At 44.7% G+C, this 13,261-nt stretch overlaps 2 protein-coding genes and 1 long non-coding RNA gene across 6 annotated transcripts in view; 2 read left to right on the top strand and 1 right to left on the bottom strand.

Annotated features, from left to right (window-relative positions):
* SCN4A (sodium voltage-gated channel alpha subunit 4) overlaps positions 1-3,804 on the top strand; it is a 64,246-nt gene extending 60,442 nt beyond the window's left edge. The window contains exon 26 of the mRNA XM_027872891.1: positions 117-3,804. Coding sequence (XP_027728692.1) covers positions 117-1,324 — 1,208 coding nt within the window. The 3' untranslated portion in view covers positions 1,325-3,804. The remainder of the gene's footprint in view (positions 1-116) is intronic.
* Positions 3,805-7,566: 3,762 nt separating this feature from the next.
* Positions 7,567-13,261, bottom strand: part of LOC114050864 — a 59,865-nt gene continuing 54,170 nt past the window's right edge. For 2 of the 3 annotated variants that reach the window (XR_003570093.1, XR_003570092.1), the window contains exons 2-3: positions 10,889-11,157; positions 7,567-8,254 (exon numbers count right to left, since the gene is read on the bottom strand). This is a non-coding gene — a long non-coding RNA (uncharacterized LOC114050864). Of the gene's footprint in view, positions 8,255-10,888; positions 11,158-12,366; positions 12,511-13,261 lie in introns of those variants that run through there. The other variant, XR_003570091.1, reaches the window with a different exon arrangement.
* The window catches only part of CD79B (CD79b molecule), a 9,570-nt gene continuing 8,854 nt past the window's right edge, over positions 12,546-13,261 (top strand). The window contains exon 1 of one of the 2 annotated variants that reach the window (XM_027872889.1): positions 12,546-12,700. In XM_027872889.1, the coding sequence (XP_027728690.1) occupies positions 12,634-12,700 (67 nt within the window). In that variant the 5' untranslated portion in view covers positions 12,546-12,633. The remainder of the gene's footprint in view (positions 12,701-13,261) is intronic. The other variant, XM_027872888.1, reaches the window with a different exon arrangement.

Below are 13,261 nucleotides of genomic sequence, written 5' to 3'. Positions count from 1 at the left end.
TCTCTTCTTGCTTCTCTCTCTCCTTTTGCTCCTCTTTCTTCTCTCTCTCTTTTTCTTTCTTGTCTTTCTCTCTCTCTCTCTCTCTCTCTCTCTCTCTCTCTCTCTCTCTCTCATAGGCCTTGCCCTTTCTGACTTGATCCAGAAATACTTTGTTTCACCCACACTGTTCCGAGTGATTCGTCTGGCTCGGATAGGGCGCGTCCTGAGGCTGATTCGAGGTGCCAAGGGTATCCGGACCTTGCTCTTTGCCCTCATGATGTCTCTGCCTGCCCTCTTCAACATTGGCCTACTTCTCTTCCTCGTCATGTTTATCTATTCCATCTTTGGCATGTCCAACTTTGCCTATGTGAAGAAAGAATCTGGCATTGATGACATTTTCAACTTTGAGACCTTTGGCAACAGCATCATTTGCCTTTTCCAGATCACTACCTCAGCTGGCTGGGATGGGCTTCTGAACCCCATCCTTAACAGTGGGCCCCCTGACTGTGACCCCGATCTGGAGAACCCTGGCAGCAGTGTTAAGGGTGATTGTGGCAACCCTTCCATAGGCATCTGCTTCTTCTGCAGCTACATCATCATCTCCTTCCTCATTGTTGTAAACATGTACATCGCCATCATTCTGGAGAACTTCAACGTGGCTACTGAGGAGAGCAGTGAGCCATTGGGGGAGGATGACTTTGAGATGTTCTATGAGACATGGGAGAAGTTTGACCCAGATGCCACACAGTTCATTGACTACAGTCGCCTCTCTGACTTTGTGGACACTCTACAGGAGCCGCTGAGGATTGCCAAACCCAACAAGATCAAACTCATCACTCTAGATCTTCCTATGGTCCCTGGAGACAAGATTCACTGCCTAGACATACTCTTTGCTCTAACTAAAGAGGTTCTAGGGGACTCCGGTGAGATGGATGCCCTCAAGCAGACCATGGAGGAAAAATTCATGGCGGCCAACCCCTCCAAGGTCTCCTATGAACCTATCACCACTACACTGAAGAGGAAGCACGAGGAGGTATGTGCTATGAAGATCCAGAGAGCCTACCGCCGGCATCTACTGAGGCGTTCAGTGAAGCAGGCCTCTTATCTCTACCGGCATAGTGGAGACAGTAGTGGGTTTGAGGCCCCAGAGAAGGAGGGGCTGATTGCAGATACCATGAACAAGATGTATGGGAACAACAGCTCCCAGAAAGAAGAGGATAAAGCAACAGGGGAGGCTGGCCCTGCCCTGGGTCTCAAGCCCATTGATGCTCCAGACTCAAGCCAGTCATCCCCAGAGCCACAGGGGCACCGAGTACGCCCAGGAGTCAAGGAGTCACTTGTCTAATAAGATGGGGATAGATATTTCCTTCAGTGGGCTCTGCCCCAGGTGGGCTCCCCTGTTGAACCCTGTACTCCAGCCTATAGGTTTTAGTTGTGTGATGGAGGCATGCTTTGAGACGGGGTGTTGCCCAAATCCATCTTGGTGGGAAAGATTTGGCCATTCGGGGGCTCACCCTAGAATCCAGAGACCTTTCTCCCAATCTTGCACAGTCCATGTGAAATGTGAATTGTCTACTGCTGGCTGAAAGAACCATAAAAGCCTCAAGAGTTGGGGTGAGGAACTTGAGTGTCTGTCTGTCCATCTGTCTCTCCTCAGTTTCTCCTATTAGTCATTGAGGCTCTTCTATCTCTCCCTCCTGGGGGCTGCCATATATCTCCTCTCTGCCCAGGGGCTTTAGGACCTGATTGCTTTCTTCAGGCATTCACTCCATGGCCAGTCACATACAACCTAAAGCCCCCACAAGCCATACTCAGCCCTCACAACCAATCAGCTGAGCTCACATCTCCAGTGTCTTAAGGGCTGCCTAGCCCCCTTTCCCCAGAGGAATTCAGCCACCCACCCCTCTCAGAAGAGAATGATGTCTTAAAAGTCGAGTCCATGGGGAGCACCATCTCTGGGGCCCATGCCAGCTCCAAGCATCTTCTAAACCTGGCCAGCACCCCCCACCAGCTACAGAACTCCCTGGAAAGATGATTCATCAGAAATCTTATTGGTACTGACACAGCCTCACAAACAACTCTGACATTTGGACCACCAAGTCATCAGTTAGGAGGAGGTGGATCACAGGGACTTCCATTTGGTGATCCTGCTGAGACTTGTCTTCCTGGTCCCTCTCCAAATTGGCCATATCCCCTTGGGAGCAGATATAAATAAGGATATGATTTTGGAATTTTATTTTTCTATGAAATATGGTTGACCAGGCGTCAAGATCTGCAACTGTGTTATGTGCCAGCTGTGCAGATAACATAAACATGGCTAAAGTGTAAAGTTCTTTGCTGGGGTTGTCCAGACTGTGTAGGACGAGGAAGGAGTTTCTGTTATTGGGGGAAGGGATTTGGGGGTGGGTATTAGAAGAGCAGGCTAAAGCCCACCCCACTCTAGAAAACTACATTCTCTTTTCTCCTTCAAGACCTAGAGATTGTCTCTCTCTTACACCCTCTCCACCCACTACCCCACCTCTTTCATTCTACCATTTCCCTAAGGGCAAGAGATCCTAGGAATAGAAATGATTAATCCCATTTCTATAAATGAGGACAGTGAAGGCCTAGTGAGTAGTACCTTAAAAGCCCCTAAAGGGATTCAAGTATTCTGGTCCCAAGTGCTAGGAGCCATACCCTTGACAACCTGCAAGCTTGAGGCAAAAGGCACCTCAACTGTCATCCCGGCTGATCTGGAGATAGTCACTAGAGCTCTGCCCTGGTTACCCCCCCAAGAGATCAGGGAGAAGGTTCCAAAGCCAGAGAGGGAATCTGAGAGGCTGCTCAGGGAATGATTTGTTTCAGACATACTTCCCTCTGTGTGTATGTGTGTTTATATATGTATGCATGTATGTGTGGGCACATACATGATATGTTTGTCTGGTGGCTGGGCCTCATGTTTGTCAGTTTGAGAACTAGATTGTCCCAAGTTCCTCTTCTTCTTCTCATTTCTCGTGAACAATTTGACTAAAGTTCAGGAAACCGTAAAACCTTCAAAACAAGAGCAGTGTGTGTGTGTGTGTGTGTGTGTGTGTGTGTGTGTGTGTGTGTGTGGATAAGCATGAACACTCATTGCTCACCTCTCTGGCATTGGGTCTCTCTCCATCTCTCCATCTCTGGATCTCTCAGCATCTCTAGGCATCTCTTTGCCACTCCATAACAGGTCTCTATGACTGTGTGTCTCCCTTATCTCTCCTACTCTCTACTTTTTGTGTTTCTCTTCAATCCTTTGCATATTTTTCTGTCTCTTTCCCTTCTGTTTTTCTGTGCCTGTGTCTGATTCTCCCCTTTGCCTCTTTCCATCTGTCTCTGTCTCATCTATTTTTTCACTGTGTTCATTCAAATAGTAGGGCTTCTCTCTGTCCACCATCCTGGCCAGCCCTACTCTCCTTCCCTGGGCCCTAGGGCTTGAAAATTTCTCTTGAAGTGACAGAAAATTCTTAGACTGGAAGCCTTCTGTCTGTGTGGCTAAGATTGATTCTCTGTGTATGTGTCGTGAAAGGGGTTGGAATCCTAACCTTTCCCCCAATTCTGGGCCTAGCCCTCTCCTCTCAACCCCTCTGAAGTTCAGACTCTCCTTTCCCTCCCCTGCCCCACCACACCCCCGCCACACATACATTGGGCAAAGCAGGATTGTTGACCATTGGGAACAGGAGTGTCCCTAGGGCGGGAACTGCCTTGAATGGGCCCTATGAGCTGGGTGGGGGTGATGCAGCTGCTCTGAGCCAAGTAAGGAGAAGCCTGTTTCCTTTGTATATTTCTTACAATAAACATCAACCCAAACCAGTCCTGTTGTCTGAGTTGGACAAGGGAAAGGAGAGATTGTGGAAATGGGGGGCAGTGTATATGAGAGGGAGGGATGATGGGAATAAGATGATTAATTTAGAGCTTTGGACTTTAGACTTTGGACATCATCCAGTCTAACCTTCTTATTTTGCAAATTCAACTAACACCCAGGGATAGGAAGTGATTTTTTCCAGCTCACACAACTAAGTAGCAAAGGGGAGATTTGGACCTAGGTCTTTTGATTCCAAAGCCAGTGTTCTTTTCCTTACAATAACTAAGTGGGAGCAGGATAAAGATAAAAGAGGGCAGCCAGGTGGCACAGTGAATACAGTGCTGGGTCTAGAGCCAGGAAGACTCATCTTTGAGAGTTCAAACCTGGCCTCAGCCACTTACTAGCTGTGTGACCCTGGGCAAGTCACTTAGCCCTGTTTGCCTCAATTTCTCATCTGTAAAATGAGCTGGAGAAGGAAATGGCAAACCACTCCAGTATCTCTGCCAAAAAAACCTCAAAAAGAGTCACAAAGAGTTGAACATGACTGAACAACACCCACAACAAAGATAAAAGAGGATAGAGGGAAAAAGGGAGAGACTTTAGGCCCTCCTCAGGCCATGTGGCCAGGCCAGAAGTGACATAGTCCAGGATCCAACCTCTACTCCTTTGCCAACTCTTCTAAGAAAGGTAGTATAGGGGCAGCTAGGTGGCACAGTGGATGGAGCACAGGCCCTGGAGTTAGGAGGACCTGAGTTCAAATCCAGTCTCAGACCAGACACTAGCTGTGTGATCCTGGGCAAGTCACTTAATCCCAATTGCCTTGCCAAACACACACACACACACACACACACACACACACTTATACTAAGTAACACTATGTTACAGTGTTACACCTGGAATCAGAAACCAATCAACAAACACTTACTCAAAACCTGGACTAAACACCGGGGAGAAAAATGAGTTTAAATCCTGCTTCTGATGCATGCTAGCTGTGTGACCCTGGACAAATCACTTAACTTTTACAACTGTCAGTTTCCTCAGCTATAAAATGGGGATATATCTGCATACAGGACCTACTTCACAGGGTTCTTTATGAGGCTGTTTGAATCTTATGATAATAAATTTAGAACTTAAAGGTTATTTAATTCAACCCTCCCATTTTACAAGTGAGGAATCTGATGCTCTGAGAGATCATTAACTTGCCCAAGTTAAGTAGCAAAGCTGGGATTTGAACCCAAACTCTCTGACTCTAAGACCCAACACTGCTTCCAAGTGTGCTCTCCACGCTAAAATAAGTTAACATGCAGAAAAGCATTTTGAAAACTTTAAGGGGCTATATCATTATACATTATAAGTAATATAATTATACAGTATAAAAGCCAGTTATTATTCACATGTGCTGTCCTACACAGTCCGCCCCAGAACCAAGCTGCCTCATTAAATTAAATTAAAATTAATTAAATTAAATTTAAAAAGACTACCCTGTGGGACAGCCCCTGCTTTCAGACCTACAGCATGGTGATTATTCACTAATACTTATTTGTTGGATGAATTCTGAATGAATTGGATGAACTGAATGCACTCCTCCTGCCTTTGTCAGATCTGTATGGCCCCTCAGGTCCAGAGGTCCCTCTCATGTAAATTCCTGTCTTAAATCCAATCTCCCAGGTAAACTGAGCACTTTCTCGGTCCAGAGCCCTGGGAATGGGAAGGGGAGACAGGATCTGAGAAAAGAAGACCCAACAAAGTCTCTTGCCCTCTGGGATCCGCCTTTCAACTTCTTGCAGGCTCCTGTGACCACCCCATTTAGCCCTTGAGAGGGAATGCACATTCTGACCCCTGGGGACCAAATAGACCATTTAAAATATCAAATCACATATCCATCCTCCCAGCTGCAGGTCCCAGAGAGAATCTAAGAAACCTGATTTGATTTGCAAGTGGTGGGTGGGATTTTACCCTTTTTTTTTTTTCCGGATTTGATGAAAAGATTGATAAATCCGGAAATCAGGCTTGCTACCTACTGCCTCTGTGACCTTGGGCAAATTATTTCTCTTGTCTCTACCTTAGTTTCATTGCCTGAAAAAAGGAGGGGATAGGACTAGACATTCTCTAAAATTCTTTTGATATCTAAATTCTATTTAGATGCTGTCTTCCTGATAGCATCTCTTCTCTTCTTCATCCCCCAACTTCAATATCTTTAGCTTGGTCTCTGATTCTACTCCCACCCTCAGGGTGTAAGGAAAGGTGATACTAGAGTCACCGCAGAGGGAAGGAGGGCTGACATCAGGGTGGGGAGGCAGAGAGGGTGGAGTACTATGTTGTTGTGTTAAAGCACAGAGGGAACAGCATGATCCCCTGTGTGATAAATAACCCGGTATCCAGAACCAAGCAGTGCTGGGCTGGAGAGTTGTCCCCAGAGCTCCCCTCTGGGGCCCAGGAAACGATCAACCTGGTGTGAATAGGAATGAAGCTACAAAAGGGCACATCTGCATTATGACCACGGATCTCCACATGGCCCGGTGTGGGGGGGAGGGGGAGGGAGAAGGACAGGAGGAGGAGGGGGAGGAGATGGAAGATGAGATGAGTTCTCATGGAACAGAGGTTTCTAGGGCCTGTCTTTTGACAAGATAGGGAAATAGAGTCTGCAAGGACCCTTTCCCACCCTCCTTCCCAGGCCCACTACACACCCCAATCACTGTACTGCCCTTGAGCAAACAATTACCACAAACAACCCAAACCCAAAACACAATTACATCCCAAACCTTCTCCACTTGCCCTCCCACCTTTGAGCTCTGAAAGAAGCCGCTAGGTCCCACCCCTAGGGGAGTGGGGATGTGTGATAAAATGAGAGAGCCCCCCAGAGTAAGGCACGGTGGGGTAGTTAGGGCACCCAGGCTTGGAGTTAAAGAGGTACAGGGCACTATTGCTCTCCTGGTCCTGTCCTGCTTTGCCCTGCATCCCCTTCCTTCCCCCACCCCACCCCATCCCCACACATGTGCGCACACACAAACACGTCAGGCCAGCCAGGAGTCCTTGAAAAGACCCCAGGTCACTGAGCTCAATCCTATTTTGTTTGTAATCCCCAGGCTGTTCCGTGGGCTGAACAGCTGACACCTTTACGGGGAAATGTTATTTTGTTTTGTCCAAGAACATCTGTAAACACCCAGGAACATCTGGAACAGCCTGGAACCCATAGTGACAATGACGATGGTTGTTATTCCCTAGGTTTCACAGGTAGGGAGGGGTCAAGGGGAAGAAGAGGAGAGAGGAGAAAAAGGAAGAGGAGTCCTGAATTCGAGTAGAGAGCCTTGGTTAGCAGAGGCCCACTGTCCAGAGTTCTTGACCTTGATACCAAAATATTTAGACACAAAACAGGGTCACATCTAATTAGTGTCCTCGCAAGTCTTTTTTTTTTTTTTTTATTGCTTTTCCTGGTCCCTGGGGCTTAGATCTCCTCTTAGTGATGGGGTGTGGGCCCAAGCTGAGACCTTTGCCCCTTACCCCAAAAGAATTTGGGGGGCAGCTAGGTGGGGCAGTGGATAAAGCACTGGCCCTGAAGTCAGGAGGACCTGAGTTCAAATGCTGCCTCAGATCAAACACTTGACACTTACTAGCTATGTGACCCTGGACAAGTCACTTAATCCCAATTGCCTAAAACACAAACAAAAAAAAAAAAAGTTTTACTGGACAGCTAGGTGGCGAAGTTGATAGAGCACTGACCCTAAAGTCAGGAGGACCTGAGTTCAAATCTCGCCTGAGACCAAAGACTTGACACTTACTAGCTGTGTGACCCTTGGCAAGTCACTTAACCCCAATTGCCCCCCCCAAAAAAAGAATTTGGGCCCCATTTATTTGAGGGAGGAACGATGGGGATGGGAGGCTTGGGTCGAATTCTTTTGGGCAGGACCCACATGTTGTAATTTTGGGGTCCCAGCACCCCTAAACCTCAACATTAGGACTGTTTTTTGTTTGTTTGTATGTTTTTTAGCTTAAGACTAAGTGTATTTGACTTCATACTACCATAAAAGCCCATAGTTCAAAGGCAGGTAGACAAAGGGTCTGTGTCACTGCAAACTCACCGTATGAGCCTTGGGCCCCAGACTCCAAACCCCTATATGAAGTCTCGGGGAACATATTTCCCTTCTCTACTGGGAAAAAAAATCTACTTCTTCAACATTGAGCTTCCCCCATACACCTCTTGGTTTTTCATATTTTAAATGTTTGCCTTGGTTTCTTTTTTTTGGGTGGGGGGTTGTTTTTACTATAATTCTACTGCAGTTATCCCCAATATTGTTTCCTCTTAGAAATTATTATGGTCCTTTGAAGGAGGATGAAGGGAATGAGAGAAGACTTCAGGCCAATGTGGCCAGGACAAAAGAGAAATAAGCCAGGGTCCAGCTCTTGTTCCTTTCCCACTCTTCTCAGAGAGGAAGTGCAGAATGGTAGATAGTGATGCACCTGGAATCAGAAATCAATCAGTCAGTCAACAAATATTTATTCAAGGTCTACTACGTGCCAAGCCCTGAACTGAACTCTAGGTAAGGAACACAAACTTCATTCCCAAAAAGCCCAAATAGCCACATGAACTCAAAAGAACTTTTAAGTAGTTGTAGTCATATTAAATTCTAAGTAGTCAATTGGTCAATAAGATTTTATTAAGTGCCTGTTTTGTGCAGGGCACTGTGCTAAACACTGGGAATTAAAAAAAAAAAAAAAAAAGGTAAAGACAGTCCCTGACCTCAAAGAGCTCACAGTCTAAAAGGAGGAGATGATATGCCCATGACTTTGTACAAACAACACAGATAGAGGATAAATAGGAAATAATCAACAAAGGGCAGCCACTAGAATTAAGAGGGTTGGAGAAACACCCCCCCCCCCCCATAGAAGAGGACCTTACTAAGAATTAAAAACAAAAAGTTCTAAGAATACTTTCAGGATGATCCAGTCTAGGGGTGGGGAACCTGCAGCCTTGAGGCCACATGTGGCCCTCTAGGTCCTCAAGTACGGTCCTTTGACAGAATCCTAACTTCACAGAACAAATCCCCTTAATAAAAGGATTTGTTCTGTAAAACTTGGACTTAATCAAAAGGCCACACCCGAGGACCTAAAAGGCATCATATGGCCTTTTAGCAGGCAGCAGGTTCCCCACCCTTGGGGTCACATCATATGTAAAATTAAAAGTTTTGTTCTTAATAAAGTTTCTTTTGCAAACAAGGAAATAAAATCTAATAAAGTTAAACTTTTTTGTTGAAAAAGCTTTATTAACAGACTAGTGGTAGTTTATTAAAAGATTCCAAAAAAGCAAGTTTATCAAAATTCCAAAAAAAGCAAAAAAAGCAAGATTCAAAAAAGTTAAATATTAGAGATACAGAATACAGAATCTCAAATTTGCCATAGTCCTACTAAGAATTAAAAAATATAAAATCCTGATGTCATGATAATCATATCTCTCTTTAGAGTTGTCCCATTTTTCCCCCGATATCTGATTGCAGCAACTCAGCTCAATGAAAAAAGTCCCTATCCCAGAAAAAAAAGTAGTGTTTACTAAGACTTTCTTTGCAATGACTTTCTGAGGTGACCAGTACAAGTATGATTACCTTCATTTTATCAAGCCATTTTTCAGCCATGTCTGACTGTTCATGACCCCATTTGGGGTTTTCTTGGCAAAGATACTGGAGTGTTTGCCATTTTCTTCTCCAGCTCATTTTACAGATGAGGAAACTCAGGCAAACAGGGTGAAGTGACTTGCCCAGGGTCACACAGCTAGTAAGTGTCTGAGGTCAGATTTGAACTCAGGTCTTCTTGACTCCAGGCCCCAAGCTCTATCCACTGCACCCCCTAGTGATCCTTATCTCCTTTTCATGTTTCAGTCAAACTGGACTACTCTGCTTCTCCTCTCCATCCTTTTGCTCATGCCATCCCCTGGGCTTAGAATTGATATGTCCCCTTTTTCTGTCTCTTGATGTCCCAAGACCCTTTCTTCAAGGCCCAAGACATTGAGTCTTTCTTAAAGATTTTCCTGATCCCTACCTCCCTCTGAAATAATCTATCCCTCGTTATATTTCCCATAGTGCTTTGCCTGCTTGCTTTCTCAATGGGTGGGGGAGGGAGAAAAATTGGAACTCAAAAAAATTTTTAAAAGAATTTTAGAAATAAATAAAATGGATAGATAGATAGATAGATAGATTCCAGTGCTTTGCCTAGGCCTCACTTTTATACTTGTTCAAAAGTATTAATTTAGTAGTGCAAGACCCTAGGCCTCCTCCTTTACTTTTATCTCGCTCTCTTTTGTATCATAGCTATGTTCGTATATATCTTGTCCCTCCTTCCTCCAAACAGTTCCTAAGTTCTTTGAGAGGCCTCAGCACTCAACAGAGTTTCTTGCACATGGCAGGTTCTTAAGAGATGAATAAACCCAAAAAAAAAAAAAAACAAAAAAACAAAAAAAAATGAAATGAATGAATGAATAAATGGATAAATTAAAAAGCATTTATTAAGCATTTACCATTTGCAAGGCACTGTGCTAAGCTGGGGATACAAACATTGGCTGTTCCCTTTCCCTCCCCAAAGTCTCTGTCTTTGTCAGTCATCTAGGGGCACTTTCTCACTCCTCCCCAATCCAAGGAAAAGCCCTGGCTCACAGGGACTAGATTTAATCTTGAAGGCTGACCCCAAAAAAGGTCACTATCTTTTTATTCTTTTTTTTTTTTTTTTGCTCAGGACCTCATTCTTGAGTAAAATCCCAGGAAAATCTGAATAAAATTTAGGCCTGGCTTATCTAGGTTTCCCCCATGTGTGGGGGAAAGAGGATTCTCAATTTCTGTATAGGTAGTTAATCTACAGTATGAATATCAAGTACAGGATAGTCTTTATTTCAACCACCACAGAAAAAAATCTATAATATAAAAAGTATTCTCAGGTACCCATGAACAAAGGCAGAAATATAAAGCACTCAAATAACCCATTTGATTTTTTTAGACTCCTCTACACCCATCCACCCTATCCCCCAAGATAAAGACAGCTTGGAGCTACTTAGTAAACATTCCCTACTGACTTTTCACCTGTCTAAGGTGCACAGTCTAAGTAACTCACAGCAATATTATGGCAAGGTCCAGACCTCTTGTCCCTCCATAAGGTGGCTTTAGTCCTCCAAATTCAGGAGAATCTTATTGAGGATTCTCTTTCTTCTCCAAGACACGATTGAGGGAATCTTCTCCCATCAGAGGCCAGCATCCAATTCTTCAACTCAAGAACTCTTTTGCTTGTAAATTTTAGAACAGAAGAACCCTTTAGAGCGAGATTATCTGCAAGGTCATCCCCAAGGCTGAAAATGTGCATTCTCAGGATTGCTCATTTCTGACCTGTTGCTCAGAAAGGGAAACAAAATGGCAGAAGACAGTCAGGAAGTAGAAGTCCAAGGACTCCTCTATCAAGCCTGCCTGGGCAAATAGACCACTCATTTGTAAACAAGCAGGAAGATGCCCTGGGTGAGTCTGACCTTCAAAGAGGGCTTGTGGTGAACCTCTTTCTCAAGTAAACAATAACGGCCCAATTCATCTGTTAGCTAAAAATCAGATTTGTGAGTAAAAGTTTTTCTTAAGATATTGTGCTCCTTCACCTAACATGCACCCCCTCTCAGCAAACTATCCTGAATATCCAAAAAAGGCAGCCTCAGACATGTGGAACAAATATCAGGTTTAAATGATCTACAGAATTATCTTCCTTCATACCATTTCCATCCCTGTCCTTCCCTGCCCAAAAACCTATAATAACTCTCTATTTCTCACTCTAGAATCCAATCCACTGGGTAGGCCATTTGATGCCGCTGACTGCACTCCCCTTTTTCCTTATCTCCCCTCATTCTCTAACATGGCGGCTTCTACTCAAGATAATCTGTTCCCATTCTGCCCCCATACCATGCCATAGTTCACACCTTTCTTTCTCTTTTCCATCACACTCTAGCATTTCCAATGGGTTGCCCTTGCCTTCTCTCTTAGACATCCCAAAACCCAGTTCAAAATGCCTTCCCCCCATGACTAACTCCAGCCTGCTCTCCACATTCCTTTGCTGTTTTTATTTTCACTTGAAGAAGCTATTGGTAGCGACAGATTATTGAAAATGGAAGACATGTTGAGAATCAGCTAATACAGTCCTCTCCTTTGATAGATGAAGAAACTGAAACCAAACGAGAAGTGATTTTTCTCAAGGTCACATAGCCAATAACTGGAACTCAAGCCCAGGTCTTCTTTGACAGCAAATCCATTGCTCTTTCCACTACTATTGATAAAGGTTAGGGGCAGTAATCAAAGATGGGAAGGAAAAAAAGGTTCTTCCTAGAGGCATACTGGTAAATATTTAACAATCAGCTCTCCAGAAAGGGAAAAAAAGCATATTCAACACACTTTTAAGTTTAATCTACATTAACATTTTCTCTACCACTTTCTCAAGTCTAGACCATCAACAAAACAATAAACCAAACCCTTATTTGTAGCATTTGCTGATTTCCAAAGCTCACACTGAAAATTTAACAATTGGCTCTCCTGACCAAATTCAACCTGACTCTAGCATACCTCTGGTTCTGCTCCAAGCAACTGCCCCTGAGCAGCAAGGAGCAGACAATAGAGTTTGCAACTCCCCATGTTAATCTCTCCTTTGGGCCCCACCTTCTTTACCCCAGAAATAACAGGAGGGCCAGTGTGTCCCTAGGGTCCAGATTTGCATGGCAGGAAGAGGCCTAGTGGGGAGGGGAATCCAGGCTAACAAGCTGTAGCACTTCCCTCCAGGGAACCACAGCCGCGGAGGTCAAGGCCTGGGTCAAAGACAGAATCAACTTGACCATGGCTGGGCTGGGGCTGCCCACCATCTCCAAAGAAGGGCTGGGCGTGCTGCTCCTGATACTCTCAGGTACGGGTAGAGGCTAGCTTTGGCATTCTCAGTCTGATTCAGTGTCTTCCACCCTCCATTTTTCTTTCCCTCTCCCCTGTCTACCTTTGTCTAGCTCTAGAATCACAAGAATAGTGCACATTTAACTAGAGGTTTTTAGCCATACTGTACACTTTTTTTTTCTCACGTCCTTCCTTGTGAGGTAGGTTAGACCTCTCTCTGTGTGTCTTAGTCTTTCTCTGGCTTTGCCTTTCTGTTTCTCCATAGATCACTGTTCCCATCACGGCTTTTGTCTACGTGTTTTTGCTTTTTTTTGTTGTTTTTTGTTTTTCCTGGCTCGATCTTTGTTTCTCACTTTCAGTGTCTATGTCTTATTTCTCTCTTGGCCTCTTCCACTTTCTGTGTCTCTGTCTCTTTGTCTCTCTCACTTTCTGCATCTGGGTCTTTGTGTCTTTTTGTATGTTTAAAATGGGAGGATGGGACTAGAGGGTCTATCTCTAAGGGCCCTTCCAGTTCTAACATTCTAGAACCCTGGCTCTCTCTCTCTCTCTCTCTCTCTCTCTCTCTCTCTCTCTCTCTCTC

The sequence above is a fragment of the Vombatus ursinus genome, unplaced genomic scaffold (genome assembly GCF_900497805.2).
Source record: "Vombatus ursinus unplaced genomic scaffold, bare-nosed wombat genome assembly UNPS02014801.1, whole genome shotgun sequence".
NCBI classification, from domain to species: domain Eukaryota; kingdom Metazoa; phylum Chordata; class Mammalia; order Diprotodontia; family Vombatidae; genus Vombatus; species Vombatus ursinus.
The sequence above is the reverse complement of the archived record's forward strand: the minus strand, read 5'-3'. Positions and strand labels throughout refer to the sequence as shown.